The sequence below is a fragment of the Peromyscus californicus genome, unplaced genomic scaffold (genome assembly GCF_007827085.1).
Source record: "Peromyscus californicus insignis strain IS unplaced genomic scaffold, ASM782708v3 Scaffold_6__1_contigs__length_162567912, whole genome shotgun sequence".
Taxonomy (NCBI): Eukaryota; Metazoa; Chordata; class Mammalia; order Rodentia; family Cricetidae; genus Peromyscus; species Peromyscus californicus.
Genome location: NW_026294584.1, coordinates 2,964,365 through 2,988,518, shown reverse-complemented (window position 1 = coordinate 2,988,518; position 24,154 = coordinate 2,964,365). Strand labels below are relative to the sequence as shown.

General features: G+C 40.0%; 1 protein-coding gene and 1 pseudogene across 1 annotated transcript in view; one reads left to right on the top strand and one right to left on the bottom strand.

The window, feature by feature from the left end:
• Positions 1–24,154, bottom strand: part of Ccdc146 (coiled-coil domain containing 146) — a 158,306-nt gene that overhangs the window by 116,324 nt on the left and 17,828 nt on the right. Inside the window, exon 2 of the mRNA XM_052721116.1 lies at positions 10,662–10,861. Within this exon, the coding sequence (XP_052577076.1) occupies positions 10,662–10,850 (189 nt within the window). The 5' untranslated portion in view covers positions 10,851–10,861. The remainder of the gene's footprint in view (positions 1–10,661; positions 10,862–24,154) is intronic.
• LOC128099293 (60S ribosomal protein L23a-like) lies at positions 5,130–5,607 on the top strand (annotated as a pseudogene).

Here is a 24,154-nt window from a genome sequence, read left to right as displayed (position 1 = left end):
GGCCACAGCACACACATTCTTCCCTGTGCCTCCCAATGGCGTCTGTGCTTCCTGTTCTCTAGCACTTGACCCAGCTATGTCGAGAACTGAAGAATTATTTTCAGGAAAGGAGAAGGAAGGCACAGGCTGGTTTCTGATAAGAGTCAAGAAGCCGGCAAAATAAAACAATACATTTATTTGTGCTCATGGCACTAAGATGAAGTGGCTTTATAGCTTCTGTACTGGGGCAGAGACAACAAACACCTGGCACACTTAAAGTCAATGCCACTGCACACAGACGGAGCAAAACTGACCCCGCATGTATTTCAGCATCTGACACGAGGCCCATCTAGGGGCAGCACTGCTAAGCCTGATTCCAAACCTCCATTACGACATAGCAGCCTCACTCTTAGGTACATACCCATGATAAATATGAGTTCATACGTAGAAACCTGTGTAAAAACAGTGAGATACTATGCAGCAGTGAAAACAACCACACTGTTCTTAGACAAAGTGTCATTATTGAATCTCACTGATACAGTGACAAAGAGAGGACGTGTGGACAAAATCGTGCCACATGATTTCACATACACAAAGTTGGCAAGTCAGAACAGGGGTTACCTTTGGTGGGGGCAACAACTGGGAAGGGTCCCAGAGAAACTTCTAGGTTACTAGAAATATATTTTGATTTGATTGAGGACATGATGGGAAAAATGATAAATTTAAGGACATTTAAAATGCATATTTAACTCTCAAACTGACAAAGAGAACACAGAAGGAGAAACAAAATCTGGAGAATGACAAATTCAAGTCTCCATGTGTTGGTTATATGCAGTGTAAAGATTTAAGGAGCAGCACACCTAATATTTATGAGTTTTACCTCATATATGTTATATATGAAAAATTTTAAAACAGAAGTTTTCAACAGGGCAAGAAAAGTCTGTAGAGTACCAGATGCTTAGGCATCAATGGACAAGTGGATGAACAGAACTCCACACTAGCCCCTAGTCCACTGATGGACTCACACAGTTCAGCTCCCAAGCATTGTTTGGAACAGTGTGGTTCCTGCCTTGATGGTCTTAGGTAGTCATAATGATGCTTTAGGTAGTCATAATATCAGCAAGGAACTTCGAAGTGTTTTGTGCAGTATCTTATGAGAAGATAGTTAGTAAATATTGGTTATCGACTGTGTACCAAGTCATGTCCATTTATAAATGCCATGAGAGTGAGAGTTGGGAGGCCTGAGAAACTCCTGCAGTATCCTGAAGGAAGGGGAAGTTCAGTGAGGTTTCGGAAGGTTGAGGATACCTGCAAGAGTTACAAAGTGTGGTCCATGGAAGGACATCATTGGAATTTAAGTTGAAATGGCACAGATTTTATGTGGCAATGTGAGTAGGCAGAATTTTGGAAAACTACCTTGTATCACATATTTTAATACATGGAGTTTTCCCCAGGCTTCTGAATGTATCACTTCTAAATTTAGGAAAGTCTATGATGAGTGGACCAATGTCAAGAGAACATTAGGGCCTAACTGAATAATTAGATTGAAAAGTTGTCTAGGTCTAAATAGCAGAGGACCATGAATGTTACACTAAACACACTTGAGTCAATGTCTGATGACAAGATATCACCTACACTCTGCCACCCACAGAGCAGATCAACTAACTGTGCAACTAGCATTAGCAACAGTACACACTGTGGGTGTGTCTGCTTTAATGGAACACAATTGTGGGTGTTTGGAAGTGGACTGCTGGTAGATTTCCTTCAACTGTCATCTGAACTCTGCCTATCTCCAGACACAGCTTCTACCTAAACAACTGAAGGAAAACCAGATACAAAACTTTAAAATCCTCACAGATCTTAGAAAATGATAAAAGAATTGTAACAGTTCAATTATATTGAACTACATCTATATATATATAGAATATCTATCTATCTATCTATCTATCTATCTATCTATCTATATATATATATATATATATATATATATACAGAATTTTTTTTCTTATTGAGGAAGGAACCCAGAGTCTCACAAATGCAGAGTGAGTACTCTACAACTTTGCTGTACCCAGGCTCCTTGGTGGTGTTTATTATACAAGTAAAGTAGTGTTCAGCCAATAATTTGTTCTGCAAGACTTTGCACCTTTGAGGAATAACTCATAGGCAGTGAAGTTGCTAATGTTGACACTACACAGTGAGACAGTAAGATGGTTGGCACGGTGGTTGAGATCTCCTAAATGCCCCCTGGATCAGACTTGACATACCTGTGGTGGTCAATCTCAGTTTTTAACTTGATGAAACCTAGAATTACCTGTGAGACAGGCTTTGGGGCATGCTATTAGGTTAACTGAGGTTAACTGAGTTGTTAAAAATTGTTATGTTGAAGATAAATATGAAAGAGCTATCCCAAATTTTCTTTTGATTTTACAAAACACCTCTTTCATGTTTCATCTTTGGATTAAAAAAATTCCCTGAGTATTTTACTACTAGCATCATATAGCTATTGTCTTAGTTAGGATTTCTGTTACTGTGATAAACACCATGACCAAAAGCAAGTTGGGGAGGAAAGGTTTTATTTTGCTTACACTTCCACATCACTGTTCATCATTGAAGGAAGTCAAGTCAGGAACTCAAACAGGACAGGATCCTAGAGGCAGGAGCTGATACAGAGGCTATAGAAGGATGCTGCTTACTGGCTTGCTCAGCCTGCTTTCTTATAGAACCCAGGACCACCATCCCAGGGGTGGCCCCATTCACAATGGGCTGGGCCCTCCCCCATCAATCACTAATGAAAAAAATGCCTTACAGCTGGATCTTAAAGAGGCATTTTCTCAATTAAGGTTCCTTCCTTTCAGATAACTCTAGCTTGTGTCCAGCCAACACGAACTATCCAGCACAGATGTGTGTGTATGTGTGTGTGTGTGTAAATTCAAGTTGTGATGTTATAGTTTCTAATATGATCTTGAGGTCTCTCAGCAGAAAGTGACCGTAAGCCAAGTAAGATGCTGTGTAAGACACACCTGACCTGGAGCCAAGGTGGAAAGGGGTGTCAGACAAGTGTGTAGTTACAAGAGTGAAACAGAATAAATGCTTTACCTAACTATCCCAGAGAGTTAGAGGTATCAATGAGGGATGCCCAGTGAAAAGTCTTGATGTAGTCAGAACCTCCACCAATGTGCAGGAGCAAGAAAGAGAGGACCCATCTGTGCCTTACTTAGGCTCTTGGACATTGTCCTTCAGACTTCCCCACAAGGGTGGGGATTGACTAGGTGAAGGGAAACATGTGCAAAGTGGAGATTTCTTCATAAGAGTCTGATTTTGAACATTAAGTTTTTATTGTTAGTTTCAGTGTGTATGTGTATGTATGGGTGTGGTGCACACATACCCCGGGTTGTCAGAAGACAACCTTGGGGCAGGTCCTTACCTTCCACCGTGTTGGAGTCTGGGCTTCCTCTGCTGTTCTGCTGCTGCACTGCATGCACCAGGCCAGCAGACCTGTAAGGTTATGGGGATTCTCCTGGCTCCACCTCCTTTCTCACTGTAGCGGCCCTGGGACTGCAGACACGTCCTACCCTGTATGATTTTACCTGGGTTCTGGATATTTGAACTTAATTCCTCATGTTTGCATGGCGTCTCCCCAGCCTGAGCAAATTTACCTTGCTTAGCAGCTGTAGAATGTGTTAGGCTTGGGGAGGACACTTAACTAGACCAAAAGTGATGGGGTTTTAAACAACTTAGGAAAGACCTAACATCCGGCAGATCTTACAGAATGAGTGTATCTAACTAATGTTTCTTTTGCCAGTGAAGACTTTAAATTTATGACAAAAGCTTAGGTTTAGATTTGATCTCATTAAATTATTAAGGGTAAACTACAAAATGTAAAGTTGCATATATGATGGAGTTTAGTAGAAACAGTGAACTCTGGTCAGGTATGAATTCCTGATTTTAAATATACCAAGAGAGGATAGAAATAGATACAACTTTGTGCAGTTACAAATCTTCATGCAGCTATTTTAACTTTGTCCACAGAGTCAAACAAGCACAGGCTGAATGGCATGCCAGTAGTGACAGTCTCATTGACCACTGAGATACTAATTTCCAAATGTCCATCCCCAGGAAACAACTAGTGATCTCCCAAGAAAGGGCTGATACCAAGCCAGGAGAATGGGGGTGCATAAAACATGGAATACATTTTCATAAAGTAAGAAAGTATACAAACACACACACACACACACACACACACACACACACACACACACACACAAACACACACGCAAAAATGAAAAATCATGGAGATGGGCCAAAAGGAACCTACTTAAAGAATGAACACTGGACAAATCTGGAAATAAAAATAAACAACAGGAATGGATTACACCCCAATGACTAAAATAAAAACCCACCAGGCCACACTATTAAACACAGACAAAGAAGTAAATCAGAAAGTGGAGAGGGATCTTTATAGCATGCAGGAAGCAACCTAATACAATTGTTGAAGTAGTAGGCACAGTGGCACGCACGTGTAGTCCCAGAACTCAGGAGACTGACACAGAAGGGTCAGTTCAATCAAGGGGTTTCAGACCAGTCTGGGCAACCTAAGGAGACCTATCTTAAATTTTAAAAAGAGTTGGGGGTGTGGGAGAATGTGTGGCTAGCATGTGAGACATCTGGATTCAATCCACTGCACTTCAGTACCAAAAGATATTCAGAGCTATAGAAGGAATGCCGGAATCAGAAACTATGATTGAGCAACTAGTAGAAGAGTAATTGGCTTTTGTATGAATCCTCAACTGATGTCAAAAATAGGTCAAAATTTTAGGAGGACTAAAATGCATATATAGTCTTTAGTATTTCCATATTAGGAGTCTGTTAATATCAAAAAGAAAAACAATTATAATAAATAGAAGAGAAACCTAAAGGTACCACCTTCACCAAGTGACTAAGGTCAACAGCACATCAATGCTCAGGTCATCATCTTATGCTCTGATGTGAAATACTTGGAAAGAGTGCAGCATTCTGATATTCCTTCCTAGCCTGGGTAACTTGAACCTAATAATGAAAAAAATCAGAAAACCCACACAGAAAGAGAGTCTACAGAATAGTTAGCTTTTCTTCAACAGTATCATGTTATAAAAAGTAGAGAAATCGCCTTTTCGCCAAGATGGCGCCGAAAGCGAAGAAGGAAGCTCCTGCCCCTCCCAAAGCCGAAGCCAAAGCGAAGGCCCTGAAAGCCAAGAAGGCAGTGCTGAAAGGCGTCCACAGCCACAAAAAGAAGAAGATCCGCACGTCACCCACGTTCTGGCGGCCCAAGACCCTGCGGCTCAGGAGGCAGCCTAAATATCCTCGAAAGAGCGTGCCCAGGAGAAACAAGCTTGACCACTATGCAACATCAAATTCCCCCTGACCACTGAGTCAGTCATGAAGAAGATAGAAGACAACAACACACTTGTGTTCATTGTGGATGTCAAGGCCAACAAGCACCAGATCAAACAGGCTGTGAAGAAACTCTATGACATTGATGTGGCCAAAGTCAACACCCTCATAAGGCCTGATGGAGAGAAGAAGGCGTATGTTCGGTTGGCTCCTGACTATGATGCTCTGGATGTTGCCAAAAAAATTGGAATCATCTAAACTGAGTCCAGCTGGCTAATTCTAAATATACTTTTTCACCATAAAAAAAAAATTAGAGAAATCACAGAAGCTACTCCAAGTCAGATTTTCTTGACTGGAACTTTTGAGGGGAGAATACACACTTTAAATCTGGATCATTTAATATCAGAAGACCATACCTTCTTGTGGGAGCCTACACAAAAGGCTATTAAAGTAGAAAGCTTTTGTTTTTTGCCTGCTTGCCTTCATTCCCACTAGCAAGTTCATCCATCCTACTGCTGGTATTCCTTCACTGGCATTAGAACCTACTTCTTTGAAATCCCAACATACGCTATAGACAGATGAGACATCCAGCCTCATGGACTAAACAACTACTGGATTTTTGGACTTTCCATCAGTATACAGACACTAGCTTGGACTAGCTTGGCCACACCCCATAAGCCACTCTTATAAATTCCATATATTTATACATATATTCATCCTATTAGCTCTGTTCCTCTAGAGAGCCCTAATACAGAAGCTATTGATTTTGTGTGTTAATTTTGTATCCTGTTATTTTGCTGAAGGTGTTTAATCAGTTCTAGAAGTTTCCCAGTGGAGGTTTTTGGGTCTTTTATGTATAAAATCATATCATCAGCAAATATACTTTCTTTTCCTACTTGCATCCTCTTGCTCTACTGTGGAGTAATCCTTTTCTACACTATGAATATGCATTACTCTCATTGGTTAATAAAAAGCTGACAAGCCAGTAGGTGGGCAGGAAGTTAGGCAGGAAAGCCCAGCAGAGAATCATGGGAAGAAGGAGGGCAGAGTCAGGAGAGATACCAGCCAGCTGCCTAGGAAGCAAGACATGCTGGAGGACAGGTAAAGCCACGAGCCACATTTCAATACATAGATTAATAGAAATGAGTTAATTTAAGTTGTAAGAGCTAGTTAGTAATAAGCTTGAGCTATTGGCCAAGCATTTATAAATAATATAAGCCTCTGTGTGGCAATTTGGGAAGCAGCTGCCAGGTATTTGGGAACAGGCAGGTGGAAGAGAAACATTCATCCACATTGATCTCCTTCAGTTGTCTCATAGCTCTAGATAAGACTTCAGGTACTGTATTGAATAGGTACAGAGAGAGTAGGCATCCTTGTCCACCACTTATTTTGGTGGAAATGCTTTGAGTTTCTCTCCTTTAGAATGACGTTGGCCATGGGCTTGCTGTAAATTATCTTTATTATTTTGAGGTATATCCCTTGTATATCCAGTCTCTCTAGGACTTTTATCACAAAGATGATGGATTTTTGTCTCAGACATTTTCTGTATCTAATACGATGATTGTGTGGTTTTTGTCTTTTAATCTACTAATGTGGTGGATTATGTTTATTGTTTTACATTTGTTGAACCATACCAGCATCCCTGGAATGAAACCAACTTGATCATGGTGGATTGCAACACAAATCTTAAAAGGTCTTATTGATAAAAAACAAGCCCAGTGCCAGGTATTGGGGTGAATGCTGGAAGATCAGAGAAACAAAACAAGCCACAGCTTCCTCACCTCACCAACTTCTCAGCTGATCCTGTTTCCTCAGACTGGAAGCCTCTAAGTCTTCATCCAAATGGATCTCAGCTGAACTGTTGCTCAAAGCCTAAAAGCTTAACCAGGCTCTAGTTCCCGGTCCTCACACCTTATATACCTTTCTGCCATCCCTTCCTGGGATTATAGGCATGTGTCACCATGCCTGGCTGTTTCCAGTGTGCCTTTGAACTCACAGAGATCCAGAGGGATCTTTGTCTTCAGAATACTAGGATTAAAAGCGTGTGTGCCACCATTTTCTGGCCTCTATATCTAGTGGCTCTTCTGTTCTCTGACCCCAGATAAGTTTATTAGAGTGCACAATATATTGGGGAACACAATATCACCATAGTGGATAATCTTTTTGATGTGTTCTTGGATTCAGTTTGAAATATTTTATTGGGAATTTTTATATCTATGGTCATAAAGGGATATTGGTCTATAATTTTCCCTTTTTGTTGAGTCTTTGTGTGGGTTTGGTATCAGGGTAAAGGTCACTTCAGAAAAAGAATTAGGAAATGTTCCTTCAGTTTCTATGTTGTTAGTTCTTCTTTGGAAGTCTATTAGAATTCGACACTGAATCCACCTGGTCCTGGGCTTTTACTGGTTGGGAGATTTTTAATTACAGCTTCTATTTCACTAGGGGTTATATGTCCATTTAAATTGTTTATTTCATCTTGATTTAACTTTGGTAGGTTGCATATGTTATGAAATCCATCCATTTCTTTTAGATTTCCAGTTTGGTGGAATAGAAATTATTAAAAATGTGTGTCCTTGTGATTCTCTAAATTTCTTCGCTATCTGTTATAAATGTCCTCCTTTTCACCGCTCTCTCTATATTTTGGTTAAGTTGTTTAAAGGTTTGTCAATATTACTGATTTTCTCAAAGAACCAACTCTTTGTTTCATTGAGTCTTTGGAATTTTTTTGCCATTTCAGCCCTGAGTTGATTATTTCTTTCCATCTACTCTTGCAGGGTAGTTTTGTTGTTGTTCCGTTTTTCTAGAGCTTCAATTATTAAGTTAGTAATATGAAATTTCTTCAGGTTTTTTTTAATGTAGTCACTTAGTGCTATGACATTGCCTCTTGGAACTGCTTTCTGCATTCATCATGTCCTATAGGTTTGGGTATGTTGTGTTTTCATTTTCATTCAACTCTAAAATTTTTTGTTTCTTTCTTGATTTTTGTCTTGACCCAACTCATTAGTGAGTTATTCAGCTTCCATAAGTTTATAGACTTTTTGCCATTTCTATTGTTATTGATATCTAGCCGTAATCCATGATGTTCAGATAGAATATAGGGTACTCTTTCCAATTTTTTAGATCTGTTGAGACTTAGTTTGTATCTGAATATGGGGTAAATTTTGGAGAAAGTTCTATAGGCTGCTGAGAAGAAGATATATTTGGAGTGTTTGGGTGAAACATTCTATAGATGTCTGTTAGAATCATTTGATTTCTGATGTTATTTAACTCCAGTGTTTCTCTATTCACTTTTAATCTGGATGACCTGTGTATTGGTGGGCATGGGGAACTGAAGTTGCCCGCTATCGCTGTGTGAGGGTCAGCGTGGGATTTCAGCTGTAGTAGTGTTTCTTTTATGACCTTGGTGCCTTCGTGCTTGTTACATAGATGTTTAGAATTGTGAGTCCTCTTGGTGGGTTTTTCCTTTAATAAATAGGTGGTGTTCTTTCCTGTCTCTTCTGAATGGTCTGGGGTTGATGTTTATTTATTGTTTTAATATTAAAATAGGTCCATTTGCCTGATTCTTGGTTCCATTTGCTTGGAATACCTTTTTCCATTCTTTTACTCTAAGGTGATGTCTGTCCTTGGTGATGAGGTATTGTTTCTTGGATGCAGCAGAAAGGTGGATCCTGTTTTCTAATTCAATGTCTTTTTATTGGGGAATTGATACCATTGAGTTAAAAAATAAACAGTATTTATTAATTTATGTTATATTGTGGTTTGGGTTTTTCTCCCCACTTTTGGCTGTTCTGGGATTATTTCTGGTGACCTGTTGTGTGTAATAAATGTCTTTTCTGTAGAGATGAACTGGTGGACAGAATTATTTAAATTTGTTTTTGTTATGAAGCTTTTTCTTTCTCTGTTGATTTTGATTGGTAATCTTGCTGGGTGTATAGGCTGACCTGGCATCTGCGATCCCTAGAGTTTATAGAACATCTGTCCAGGCCTTTCCAGCTTACCTTTATATGTGACTTGGTCTTTTTTTTTTCATGTTTTAAAATCCTTTCTTTGCTTTGTACATTTAATGTTTTATTATGTGACATGGGTAGTTTCTTTTCTGGGCCTGTCTCTTTGGTGTTCTGTATATCTCTTGATAGGCATCTCTCTTTAGATTGGAGACATTTTCTTCTATGATTTTGTTCAAAATATTTTCCATGACTTTGACCTGGGATTCTTCTCCTTCTTTTATAGTTATTATTCATAAGTTTGGCTTTTTCATAGTGTTCCATTTCCTGGATTTTTATTTATTTAATGTTTCCTTTGTCTAGACTAGCAATTCTTCTATCTTGTCTTTAAGACTTGAAATTCTTTCTTCCATGTTTTCTAATCTGTGGGTGGGACCTACCTCTAAGGTTTTTGTTTGAGTTTTTCATTTCCAGTTTTATTTCAGTTTAGGTTTCTTTAGTGATTCTTTTTCTGTGTTAAATTCTACTTTCATATGCCTTGAATTGTTTTCACTATTTCATTCAACTGTTTGTGTTTTCCCAGACTTTATTAAGGCATGTACTCACATCCTCTTTATGGTCTTTGAGCATATTCATAATTGCTATTTTGAAGTCCTCATTTTATGCTTCAGCTAAATTGCTTTTCTTAGGACTTCTTACAATAGAATTGCAGTCTTCTGAGGGAAGCATACTCTCATGGTTGTTCATATTTGGATTTTTTACACTGGGATCTAGTCATCTGGAATCATGGCATCTGAAGTATTTCTTGGTATAGGGATCTGGTTTTATCTTTGCTGGGTGAGTGTTCCATTCTTTGGTTGTTTTGCCCATTCTGGGTCCTAGTCAAATATGGCAGCTGTGGGGTCCTTGGGGATCCCTAATAGAGCAAGGTTCTGTGGGTCAGCAAAGTCACAAAGGATTGGAGATGATCTAAAAGGGAAGGCTAGAAGGGGATGCCAGGAAGAACCAGTTGGACCCTGGGTCTCTGGGGATGAGTGTTGTGACTAGATTTCTTATCTTTGTTTTATGAAAGTTAACAGGTATATAATATACAATAATTAAAGAAAAATTTAGATGTCATGCACCAACTTCTGAAATGCACTTAATGGACAATATGTATGTAAATATTATACTTTAAAGGAACCTACATACTGTGTTAGCCTAGAGGGAAAAGCAGGATCCATTTTGTTTTTAAGACTTTCAGCCTGTGAATATGATTACAGCCTATACGAGCTATGTAACCCAGAGTTTTGAAAATGACATAGACTTTGAATTTTAAGTGGGTGAAGATTAGGTTTTACTCTAGTAATAACATACAAAGAAACATACCTCATTCAGACAGCGGAAAGCTGGTGTTTCAGCTAAATTGACAAGCCGCTCCTCTCGAATATTAATTGTGGGCATTATGACAGAAGGGTGCTCCTTCTGGTCCTTTTTATATTCCTCCTCTTCTGTTTCTGCTGCTTCCTCCTTGTCATCTTCATTTTCTTTTTCTGGGTCTGTGCTATCGTCTTCCATTTTTCACAATTCTAAAATAAAACCAGTTCTTATTCAACTATTTAAGCATGTCTTCACTTACAAAGTAATAGAAAATTGTACAAAGTAAGCAAAGCTTAACTAAAATAAGTCAGTCTCTGTCTGCTCTCTCTCTCTGGAACAAAACCCAGGCCTTGGGCATGCTATGCAAGTTCTCTATTACCTCCATATACCCTCAGCCCCAGATGTTATCTACAATACATTCAAGCTATTGGTGCATTGAGAAAAAATGTATAACAAGATGACAAGCAAGCTGGCTATGAGAGATTAACCCATCAGTGAACTCTGGATTTGATTAAGAGACCCTGCCCCAAAGGATAAGGTGAAAAATCAATCAAAGAAGATTCTGGACATCAACCTGGGGCCTCCACATGCACAGTGCCCCCTAACATGTAAACGTACATACATGCAAACTGTGTGTACACATATATCCTAAAATTATTAGCAGTGACTCTGGAAATATAAACCAGCAGCCATCTTGAGATCCAGGCATGGGAAGGGTGAGGGGAGACAGAAACAGGCTCTTAGGAAGCCAAGCAGAGAACAGGCAGCAGTCTGTTGGAACATGCTATACTTATCCATTCAAACCCCATTCTTATCCATTCAATAAATAATATGCAGCAGGGTTAGAACATGTCTAATCTTAAGCAGCAGACCCTTTCCCCCATTTAATTCCTAGTAGCAAAAGGGTTACAATAAGAACATGAGTCAAATATGACCACATATGACAGTGGCAGGACCTCTCTAGCTACCTACTAGGTTAATCACACTTTGCTTTCTGATACTTCTATAGCACGTAGCTTGTCCATGCTTTTGTAGCCACACTTAAAAATACTGTATTATAATTTATTATTTTTCATACTGTTTCCTGTTGTAGAATATTGGTTTAAGGTGTGTTACATTCATTTATGCTGTGGAACATTTGTTTAATGATGCAATGATGTGTTGCATTCTTTTGTGTTGCATTTGTTTAACTCTGTGAAGCTGTATTACTTTGTCTGTGTAAAACTGTGCCTTCCTAAAACACCTGATTGGTCTAATAAAGAGATAAATGGCCAATAGCTAGGCAGGAGAGGGACAGGTGGAACTGCCAGGCAGAAAGAATAAAAAAGAGGATAAATCTAGGGCAGGGAGCAAGGAGCAAGAAAAGGAGGAGAGGAGGAACCAGAGACTAGCCACACAGCCAGACACAGTACAAGAAGGAAAGAAAGATATAGAAAAAATAAAGGCAAAAGCCCAGAGGCAAAACATAGTTAAAGAGAAATGGGATTAAGTTAAGTTAGAAAAGCTAGTTAGAAACAAGCCAACGTAAGGCCGGGCATTCATGAGTAAGAATAAGTCTCTGTGTATTTATTTGGGAGCTGAGTGGCAGACCTCCAAAGAGTAAAACAAGAACCAACTACAGTCTCCTCAATTATACTCCTTAAAAAGGAAACTGCATTTGTGTAGGTATCTTCAACACCCAGCAAGTAATACATATAATAGAATGTGTACCAAGAATATTTGCCAATAGAGCAAACAATTTCAGCTACTCCTCTCATTTTACAACTGCAAATAATTTGCTTGGATTTCAGGCATGAAATGCTAATGCCAAACCAATGAAGTAACAATAACCTAGTCAACGTGTTAGAACATTAACCCGTCCAAGCAGAAGTTCCAGGAGAGCAACACCACAGCTCCTCCCTCACCCAGCTTGGAAAAGCCTTCGCCCCAGACCATGCCAGCAGGCTTCCTGAGAAGCTGCCTAATCCAGTGGAAAAAGGAGGGAAAAAAGCAAGAAAAATTTATGATGAAAATTACCCAAAATATAAAATTTACCCCTTAAGATGTTTTATTGTTTATGAAATACAATAAATTTAATGCTGATACATGAAAACAAAATAAATACAGACTACATAAATTACAAGAAAATGTTTTATAATAATGTTATATAATGAAATAAACAATAGTGCAGTGACATCTTGCCTGGTCATAAGATTTCTCTGACTCATTTTTTTCTGCAAAATAATTTATTAGGTTATCAAAATTTATACTTTTGCAATTTCATTTTTAATTGACATAATTGAAAATGATGTCAGCTGCTCTTGGGAAATATAAAATCACAAGTAATTTTTGGCCATGTTTAATGGAGAAGAAGGTTGATAACATCAAGATAAATTTCTGAAGAGTCATTTTAAAATATAATATCTAGAGTCAATGAGCCTCTTTTGTAGAACACTGTTTTTCAAGCATAATGGTTATTGCATTCTTTACAACAATTTTGAAAGTTTTATATGCATGGTGTTTTGCATGTATGTTGGTCTCTATGTCTGTACATCATATGCATGCAGTAAGTACTCTCAGAGGCCAGAGGAGGGCATCAGAGTCCCTAGAACTAGAGTTACAGACAGCTGTGAGCCACCATATGGCTGCTAGGAACTAAACCAGGGTCCCCTGGAAGAGCAGTCAGTCCTCTTAACCACTGAGCAATCTTCCCAACTTTAATTATATTCATGCATGAACTGAATTTCAAGTGCAAAATCATTTAATATTCATCTTAGTGTTTCCTGGCACATTTGTGCAGCTGTGGAGACTACCAGATTCTAAGCAAGGCTTTAGGCTTAGTATTGACACCAAAATACTTCCTTATTGTCTTAGTGAGCCTGTCTATTGCTGTGATGAAACACCAGGACTAAAATGAAAGTTGAGAAGGAAAGGGTTTATTAGGCTTACACTTCCACATTGCTGTTCATTACTGAAGGAAGTCAGGACAGGAACTCAAACAGGGCAGGATCCTGGAGGCAGGAGCTGATGCACACACAGGCCATGGAGGGGAGCTGCTTACTAGTTTGCTTCCCATGGCTTACTCAGCCCATCTTCTTATAGAACCGAGAACCACCAGCTGAGGGATGGCCCCACCCACTATGGGCTGAGCGCCCCCCCCCCCCCCATTGATCACTAATTGAGAAAATGCCTTACAGCAGGATCTCATGGCAGCATTTCCTCAGCTGAGGCTCCTTTCTCTGATGACTCTAGCTTCTGTCAAGTTGACACACAAAACCACCCAGTATAGTATGTAACCTGTTCCTATAAGTTCATTGCCTTAGTTAAAGTGACTATTGCTGTGATGAAACACTGTGACCAAAGCAATTTTGGGAGAAAGGGTTTGTTTGGCTTATACTTTATAGCACTACTCGCTGAAAGAAGTCAGGATAGGAACTCAAAACAGGGCAGGAACCTGGAGGCAGGAGCTGGTGCAAAGGCCATGGAGGAGTGCTGCTTACTGGCTTGCTCCTCACAGATGACTTGCTCAACCTGCTTTCTTATAGAACCCAGGACCACCAGCCCAGGGATGGCACCACCCACAATGGGCTGGGCCCTCTCTCATCGATCACTAATTAAGAAAATGCCCTACAAGCTTGTCTACAGCCTGATCTTATGAAGGTATTTTCTTAGTTGAGGTTCCCTCCTCTCAGATGACTTTAGCTTATACCAAGTTGACATAAAACTATCCAGTACATTCATTTACAAAGAAAGAAAACAATGACAATTGTTCTTCCTTGTTAGTTCTTAGTTTAATGAAAACCTCATATGAAAATATTCATTTCTGTCAAATGCAACAATATTTACATTTAATTTCTGTAGCTGGAGTTTTCCTGCCTGGCCCACAGTCAGGACAAATTTCTGTCACTCGCCAGTCCCACAGCTGTCAGACCTAACCAAGTAAACACAGAGACTTATATTGGTTACAAACTGTATGGCCGTGGCAGGCTTCTTGCTAACTGTTCTTACAGCTTAAATTAATCCATTTCCATTAATCTATACCTTGCCACATGGCTCGTGGCTTACCGGCATCTTTACATGCTGTTTGTCATTGTGGCGGCTGGCAGTGTCTCTCTGACTCAGCCTTCTGCTTCCCAGAATTCTCCTCTCTCCTTGTCCCGCCTATACTTCCTGCCTGGCCACTGGCCAATCAGTGTTTTATTTATACAGAGCAATATCCACAGCAAATTTGTATGTCCAAGACTGTGTAATACTGTAGTAGTTTTCAAAACTGGAGCTATTGAAACCCTGAGGAATTATTAACTCCAATACTGTTTATTGTAATCTTTGTGTTTCCTTCAATTTTGTAATAATTTACTAAAATGTTTCCAAACTAAAAAGTCTTCTGCATGAGTGTCAGCAGTTCTGCCCTTAATGATGCAAATTTGTACCTGAGTCCTGGCCTAACTGTCTAAGGTCTCCATAGTGTCCGAAACCACACTCAAGCAGGCAGCTGAGACCAGGCCACAGGGTCAACGGCTCAACACCCACACTGCTGGCCACAGTCACAGGCTTAGTTCTTAACTTGTGTCCACTGCTGCATGGCCTGCCTGCTTGTCCAGTTCAAGTATAAGCTTGATTGTCCCAATGAAACACAACCTACAAAGACAATCATTAAACAGATGCTGACATGCGGCATCAAGCCAGGGATCTCCTGCTCTACAGCATACACAATTGCCCGGATCGCGAATCTACCAAGGCAGGCATACATTGTAGCTGCTGATTTGTTCTAAGTAGAGCACAGAGAAGTCTCTAGGAGGGTTCCTACAAGGTGCCATTGGCCCCATTTAGATGGAGAAGGTGCCTCCCCTGAATGAAAGGATGCCAGTCTTATTATCTGCTCCTTTGATCTCAGAATTGCATGAATCTGCTCTCAGCTAAAGAAACAGTCCACGCTTCATACTCCTTTCAGGAAAGACACTGCCACTGTCTTCCTTTTGAGGTCTGGCCATTGCTCTAGTCTGTACTGTCTCATGTCTGTCTTATGAGGTTTGCTGTTCCTTGATGGCAATGGCACGTTGTCCAAGTCTCAAATGGAATGCATGTTGTTAAATGAACCAGAAAGGTTGGGTGGGTTCTGTTCTTGAATTTACTGCTCAAGGGCCCACAGACATATCATTGTCCATTGAATTTTTTTCCTCTCTCAAATGAGAATACCAGTAGCTAACTCATCTTATTTCAGAAAATCACAGCTTATAGCTTCCACCTGGCCATTTCTAATTCCCTCCAGTCATGAGTTATTCATTTCCTTTCTCTGGCTACTGCAAGTTTCCTCATAGTTGGTGACATGTGTTTTCATCAGGAACACCAGATTATCTGTTTTTATGTGATGTTAGTGGCTTCTGATATCATTTAGCCACCACCCCCCCCCCAAGCACACATATTTGTTCATTGTTTACAGTGCCACAAATCACTCCTTTCATAGCTGTACAATGGGGTATTCAACATATGGGATGTTTCCAGCTTTTTGCCATTACAAAAGCATTATAAAGTATAGCAAACTACTTATTTTATAAGCCCCTAATTATAATGGCACTAAGATTGAGGCAACCTTCCCAAACCATTGTACCCTTGATGTGGTACAGTTTATGTAGGTAACAGACAAGTAGTGGGGCTGGATTCAGTGGTTAAGGACACTTGCTGCTCTTGCAGAGGACCTGGTTTTGATTCCCAAGACCTACATGACAGATAACAACTATAGTTCCAGGACATCCTTCACTAGGCATGCATGTGGTGCACATACATGCATGTAAACACTCACATTCATTATTTTTTAATTAAAAATATTTTTACAAGATGAATACTATGCTACATGTGGGCAAATTTCCCCATTTACCGAAAATCTCCATCTTTATTCTTTTAAACATTGTAAATATTTAAATGCAAGCAAAGCATTTCACATCATATAGTTACACTATAACAGAGTTCTAGGAGACATTACCAGACAAACTTCAACATACAAATTTCCCTCAGGTATATGAAAAGGTGTTCAACATTTCAAATTATCAGGAAGATTCAAATCAAAAGCACAGTGAGCACCACACACCCATGAGGAGGCCTACTGTAAACCAAAGTAAAAGCTAACAGGGGTTGAAGGAGATACGAACTAAATCTTTGTACACTCTTAGCAGAAATCTAAATTGGTAAAATAATTACCAAATTGTGGGGGACAAGCTCCCACATTTATTTACTCCAGCGACTTTTGAGGAGTGAGGGATTTAGATAGAAATATAGAAGAGACAGATAGAAACGCAGGATAGCCTCAGGAGGGCCTGGGTCAAAACCCACCAGCCCCTTCTGTCTCTTCTAAAGAGCTTTTAAAGGAATGCCAAGGGGTGGAGCAAAAGACAAGTGCAGCCAAGTGCAGACCACCCCAAACGTGTAGTAACCACACATGTGGTCAAGCCATCCCCTAATGCAGCCCTGCTGTGTAAAGCAAGCTCAGATCTCACTAGGAAGCTTTTTTTGGGCTCCCACATCAATTATATTATGTGGACTTAATAAATCACAAAGCAAATGGCCTTAGATTCAATGGTATAACTTCTGATATATCCCCGAAGAACTGAAATCATGATCTCAAAGATTTATCAGCACTTTCATATTCCTTGACAGTCCAGTGTCACTCACAAGAACTGAGTTACAGAATCAATGCAGTGTCATAATAGATGAATGATAAAGGAAGTGTAATCTGTTTAAACAATGGACACAAGTCAGCCTTCAAAAGAAAGGGGATTCTGATGTTAGGGTTTCTATTGTGAAGAAACATCATGACCACAGCAACTCTAATAAAGGAAATCATTTAATTGGGGCTGGCTTACAGTTCAGAAGTTTAGTCCATTATCATCGCAAGAAGCATGGTGGCATGCAGGCAGACATGGTGCTGGAGAGGTAGATGAGAGTTCTACATCCAGATTGGCAGGCAGCAGAAAGAGAAAGTGTCACTGGGCCAGGCATAAGCTTCTGAGAACTCAAAGCCCATTCTCAGGGACTCACATCCTCCAGCAAGGTCACACCTACTCCAACAAGACCACACTTCCTAATAGTGCCACTCCCTAAGAGCCTATGGGACCATTTTCATTCAAACCACCACAGTGATATTATGGATAGACCCAGAGATCATTACTTGAAATGAAATAAACTGGAAAGGGAGATGGGGTTACTGTATTCTCATATACTCATAGAAACAGAGTTGGGTGGTGGTGGTGAGCAATTATGGGGAATGTGGAGGGGTAGCTACAGGTATAAAGTCAAAGTTATTCCATGAAAATAAGTTCTGGAAATTTATATAACATGGTGCCCACAACTAATAATCTAGGTCTACTTAAATCTACTTAAAGTTATCCAGGAAACTCTTAGGTAAGTCTTTGTTTTTGTTTTTGAGACAGTGTCTCTCTGTGTACTCTGGCTGGCTTGAAACTCATAGATCTGCCTGCTTCTGTCTCCCAAATGCTGAGATTAAAGGCTTGCACTACCACACATGGCTGGTAAGTATTCTTAAAACTCAACAACACAATAGTAAAAGAGGAAGAAAGTAACTTTGGAGGTAACAGATATTTCTATGACTTTGATGATGATGATAGTGTCATGGGCATATGAAATTTAAATGTTTTTTTTTTCACAAGTTACCTTGGCCATGGTGTTTTGTCATGACAAGAGAAAAGTAACTAAGACAAACATTCTTTTTATGAAGGTAGGTAAGATTGTAAAAGCCACTAACTGCCTGAATCCGGACTCTCATCTACAGATACTGGAGAACGGCTGCATTTTCACAACCACCTCCCATGATCTGAAGGAATGGCTTGGAAAGAACGTGAACTTGGTGACTCAGAAGCACCACAGTGTCATGGTTAGAAACCAGACACCATGGTGAGCAAACGAGGTAGACAGCAATTTGATTTCAGGTGGTTCATAAACGGGCAGCAAGACGAATTAACAAAAGAATCATAAACACACATTTTAAAACACTATAACAGAAAGAGGCTCCACAAGGCTTGAGCTGCAGCAGCAGGGGAGGCTGCACTGCACACTTCCAGGGGCGCCGTTGTCACAGCAAGCTCCACAGCATAGCTGTCCTCCGGAAAGCTGGAGGGTTGGAGCCTGTGCAACTCTGCACTGCAAGGGTCTGCAGGGGCTCTTACACCGGCCCAGCACAAGCTTCTGATTCACGGAGAAGCAAGAGGCTGCTGAGGAAGAAGGGAAGTGAAACGGAAAGGCTTCAGTCCTATCTTAGAGCAGCAGCTCACTCTGTTTTCTCACTTCATGTGTGGTGCGGTTAAGATCAAACCCAAAACAGGAAGCTTCACAAAGAAAAGAAATGAAGCAATGAACTCCTCAGCAGGGTCTGCCCCATTTTGTAAGACATGCCACTTCCTCCTCTTTCAAACCTAACATAGGTGGTCAGCATTTTGTTTTGACTTTAAACTATTAAGGAAAATTTTCTCGACTTTCAAGGAGCATGTGTAAAAATTAAATAGCCTATGTTCCAGAGACTGGAGCAGAGAGGGGCTCTCTGGGGGGTAAGATGGCAATGCTCCAGGAAAGATACCCTAGGGAACCATGTTCTCTTTCAACATTAGCAGCCACAGGACACACAAGTTTTGGTCACTTTAGAAATAGCATGCTATAACATGAAAGTCACACATGTTGTATTTCCCTTCTGGGCCCACATACTCTGACCATTCTGTTTTGTGTAACTGAATTCTTCCGATTGGCAGGGCAACATGATCACATGTTCCTTTTCCCAGAAGCCCAGTGCTGTGGGTTACCGGGTGTTTGTTTCTACAGTAACTTGGAGCCAAACATCCTGGAGGAAGGAGGAACTCTGAGAAACTTCCATTCATTTATTTTTGTTTCGGTTTCTAAATTTTTTTCTTAAATCACGGAAATGTCAAATGGCTGGTAAGAAAACAACGGTAAACAGTTGTAAGAAAAGTGCCCCTCAATCTTGACCTAACACTCTGTGATCTTATGGATATTTCTTTTAAAGAACACATTGAATATCTTACTGAAAGTCCATCCTAAGAAAGTCCATTTGGTCTGCAAGATGACTGGCTTGGAACACTGGGCAGCCCATCTTAAACAAGGCACACTTGGATTCATTTAATGGACAACAGCAGTATCAGATACTACCAACTTGGCAATTCTAAATGCAATAGGTAAAATAATTGCTTTTTCATGCAGAGATCTTTTATTCTGTGTACAATTACCCAAGATTCATTATTATTACATAAAGGCTAAGTTAGACATGAAACATTTTCTCTAAAGCTATAGAGAAGATTTTTAAGAAGATGGGGTAAAAAGCTTTGTCATCCAAAGACCTAGAAAAGCAAGCCACAACTTCTTTCTGTTTCTACAAGCAACACAAAAGAAAAAGAACCTCTCAAAAAAGGTTGTGATTGGCAGAATCCTATTTTAGTACATATACAGAAGGAGAGAGAGAAAGAGAGAGGGGAGGAAAGAACGAAAGAAAAAAGAAAGAAGGGAGGGAGGGAGGGAGGAAAAGAGAGAGGGAGGAGGTTGTTTCTGAGCGGCAGCTCCAAACACATGTGGCTGTTAAAGTTCCACACACATCACACAGTTAGCTCTTAAACTATGTGTGTGTGTAATCAATGATGAATCTTCTACTTCCCCAGGATCACAGAGAACCCAACGCCATGGTCCAAATATGGACGGCTGTGCTAGATCCTTTCCATTCACTGTATTACTCTCTTGTCTCCCTCTCTCCACATCCACTGTGTTCCAAGCACAGATCCGGGACAAGCCCCTTGTCATCCCTTCAAAGCTCCTTCGGTGTTTCCCCCTTTCTTAGAGTTCATAACAGAACCATCAGAGAAGCAGACATGATTTTTGTCTCCCACATACGAGCCTGGCTGCCCTTGTCAGCATGAAGGCACTCTTGCACAGTGGCCATTCACTGTGTACCGACCCTCAGAAAGGGTCGAGGATGTACCCAAGATCAGCGTTAATAAACAGCAAAAGTCTATTAAAACTATCTCCAGGCTCACAGTCCTTACCCATTCATATTATATTTAAGACATTATCCATAGCTCTGGAGGGACAGGCTAGCAGTTAGGAGCACTTACTGCTATTGCAGAGGAGCCAGAACTACCGATAATTCCAGTCTCAAGGGATCCATCACCTTCTTCTGGCCTCTCTAGGCACCTGCATGCGTGTGGTGCCCATAAACTCACATAAGTACACACATAGACATAATTTAAAAAAAAAAAACTCTTTAAAGGTTTTCCCCATGGTATTGGCAAAGAGCCTTATTCTTGGGCCCTCCCTCCTCTGCCTCCTCTTCTCCCTCACCTTACCAAGCCTGGGTTCACCACTTTAAATTAGTCTCCCAGGATGGAAACTGTGATTTGAAGTTCATCAGTTTAGACTTTGATTTCAATTCTTCCTTCCTGTGTGACCCAGGGCAGAATATGCAACCTCTAGTTACTCCATTAGCTACAAAATGATTTGACAGTACTGACAAAGAAATGGAGTGATGTTTGTGAAGTCTCAGCACAAAGCACAGCAGGTACTCCTCAGTAAGTGTTAGTGTCCACCCACTACTATTTGGTTCTTTTTTCTTTTGTATATAATGTACTTTAATTGTTTTGACAGTTGGACCAAATGTTTCAATGGTATATAAGCTACATGAACTGGTCCAGAGTGAGCTGAATCCAGAGCTCCAGTCGGGTGCTGGTGTGAAAGCACAGCACAACAAGCAATGTGGTCTGCTCTTTAAACTGCATTCTAAAGTCTTAAACATAGGGTTAGAATTGTGTAGACTGTCGGGTATGGAGAAACAGAAAGTGAGCAACACAGCATTTAAAAAGTCCTTAGTCAACTCCAAGTCGGGAAAGAGCCACCTTTCATAGTAAGTGCTGTAGGTCAAGTTCCCTCTGCATGTCTATGTATTTCATAGCCTCCCTTTGTGGTTAAGTAGTACTCCCCATTTCTAAGCACCCTAAGTGGACCGCTACATTAATCTTCCTCCTCTGAGTAGCATCTCTTACCCAATCTAGTTCCTTCCTCTAGAGGACAAAGGACTATCAATTACAGGCTTAGAAGAACATTTACCAATCAAAATTTTCTACCTTTGCATTGGAAGAAGACATCAAAACTAAAAATAAATTTCTGAGTTGATGATGAGAAAACAATTTCACATGGCCCCTATGAACCCAGAATCTCATCTTAAGGAAGGAAAAGGTTTAGAACTCAAGCATTCAAGAATATCAGGGAGCAGACTTTGTTGTGGCCTCCATGTGCTCCCACTACGATGGCTGGTGGAGGTCTAGAAGCCATGGAATATCGTGGAATATTATTTTAAGATGTGTTACATTCATTTATGCTGTGGAATATTTGTTTAATGATGCAAAGATGTGTTACATTCTTTTATGTTGCAATTGTTTAACTCTGTGAAGCAGTGTTACTTTGTACTGTCTAAACCGCCTGATTGGTCTAATAAAGAGCTGAATGGCCAATAGCGAGGCAGGAGAGAGGGAAAGGCGGCACGGCCAGGTAGAGAAAATAAATAGAAGAGAGAGAAGGAGGGAGGAGTGAGAAAAGGAGGAGAGAAGATGCCAAGGGCCAGCCACTCAGCAACACAGCCAGACATGGAATAAGAAGGAAGGAAAAGATACACAGAAATAGAAAAAGGTAAAAGCCCAGAGGCAAAAGGTACGTGAGATAATTTAAGAAAGCTGGCTAGCAATAAGCCAAGCTAAGGTCAGACATTCATAAGAAAAAGAAAGTTTCCATGTGGTTATTTGGGAGCTGAGTGGTGAGCTCCCAAAGAACAAAGACTAAAATTAAAACAAAAACAAAAACAAAAAAAAACAACCCAAAAACTAATTTTGGCATTCCAACATGGGACCATATTTCCATGTAGGGCCTGAGAAAGCTGGAAAAACAGGACAGGGCTCCTTTAAGAAGTTCTGCCATACTGCAGAGCACTTAAACAGCCTTTTCCATGCTAAGTAATGCCTTCTACAGTTCAGGGCACTGGCATTCCAGAACTAGGGGGTTGAATGCATTTCCTGATCAAAAGTACCTCTGACCAGGCTAAGAGCTTTAGGTTTGGCTTTCATGATTCAAGAAGTGGATGGAGCTAGCCATCAAAGCCACTTGAAGGCCTAGCCATGCTGCTTAGCATAGCAGTTTTTTGCTTGTTCACACAGACCAAAAAACGACTATAGATATGAAGATGAAAATAAAACCTCTAAATGGATTCAGTGTGTTTAACAATGTGTGTAGGCTTAAGAAGAGAGAAAGGGTATAGACAGTCACAGAACAAAATGAATAGTTTAAAAATAATAAAGTCTTTCCAGAGAGAAGTAAAGTAATAAAAAAAAATAAGCCATGTAGATAGAGATGGGAAATACACAAGGAGTTTAAATCCTGTATGCTGCTGTATTGATATTGAATTTTTTGATTGCTGATAAGCCAAAAACAGTGGCTAAGAGACATGGGATTAAAAGATGGACTGATGAAATAAACCAGCCTAGATATTTTAAGAATGATTTAACTTTAAAACGGAACTCAAAAAATGCTTTGGAGAAGAGGTTTTGCTTTTGTTCCCATAGGAAACCGAAGGCTGTGGATTCCTTCTGAATTGATATGAATTAGATTTGATCAAGGGAGACCTCCTGAATCCTGACAGGTGATATATATCAACAAAGGTTACAGCTGGTCTTCCCAGGACTTGGCCATTATCTCAATTTTCCCAGGGACCCCTAGAGATGCCTAATCCCAGATATTTTGCATTGGCATGGATTTTGGTATATTGATACAAATTTAAAGTTATTTTGTTACACTGTATGTATGTTTCTAACCCTGTTTGGGGTATTGTGCTTATGCAGCTCATTTAAAAATGGAATGTATAATTAAGAAATGAGGTGAGTACTTAATCTATAATAATAAGATTTGTAGTCATATTAGGTATGTTTTCAAGGTTAAATAGATATGTTTAGATAATCTTCAAACACTTCAAAGACCTACAGAATATGGCATTTAATATGTTTAATAACCTCGGTCTTTTTATGACAGTGAGACATGTCTGCTCCTGGCAGCACCAATCTACCTCATAAAAGGATGATGGAGTTTGCTTTCAATGTGGCCAGGCTAGCCATTTGGGCAAGAAACTGCTCTTGCCTAAACTGCCTGACAGTATGCTGTACAAACCGGACATGCAAGATACATAAGAAAGTGACTGCCAAACTTTGCCAAAACAAGACAGGACAGCCCTTCAAAATTCCTGCTTCATAGAAGAGTCTGCCAGATACTCTAGGCCTTTAGGCTGAAGATGGATGCCCCAATGTTGTAGAGGAATTTTGGGTGACTGTCCAGGCAGCCAGATGTGTCTGTTGTTAGGTAATATTACTACTAATGAGGTCTTTTATGGAATTAGAGACTAAATGGTTAAAGTTATAGTTTTCCTTAGTTATGATAAAAAGTAAATTAGGTATAAAACTTTAGAATCACTAAGATAAGAT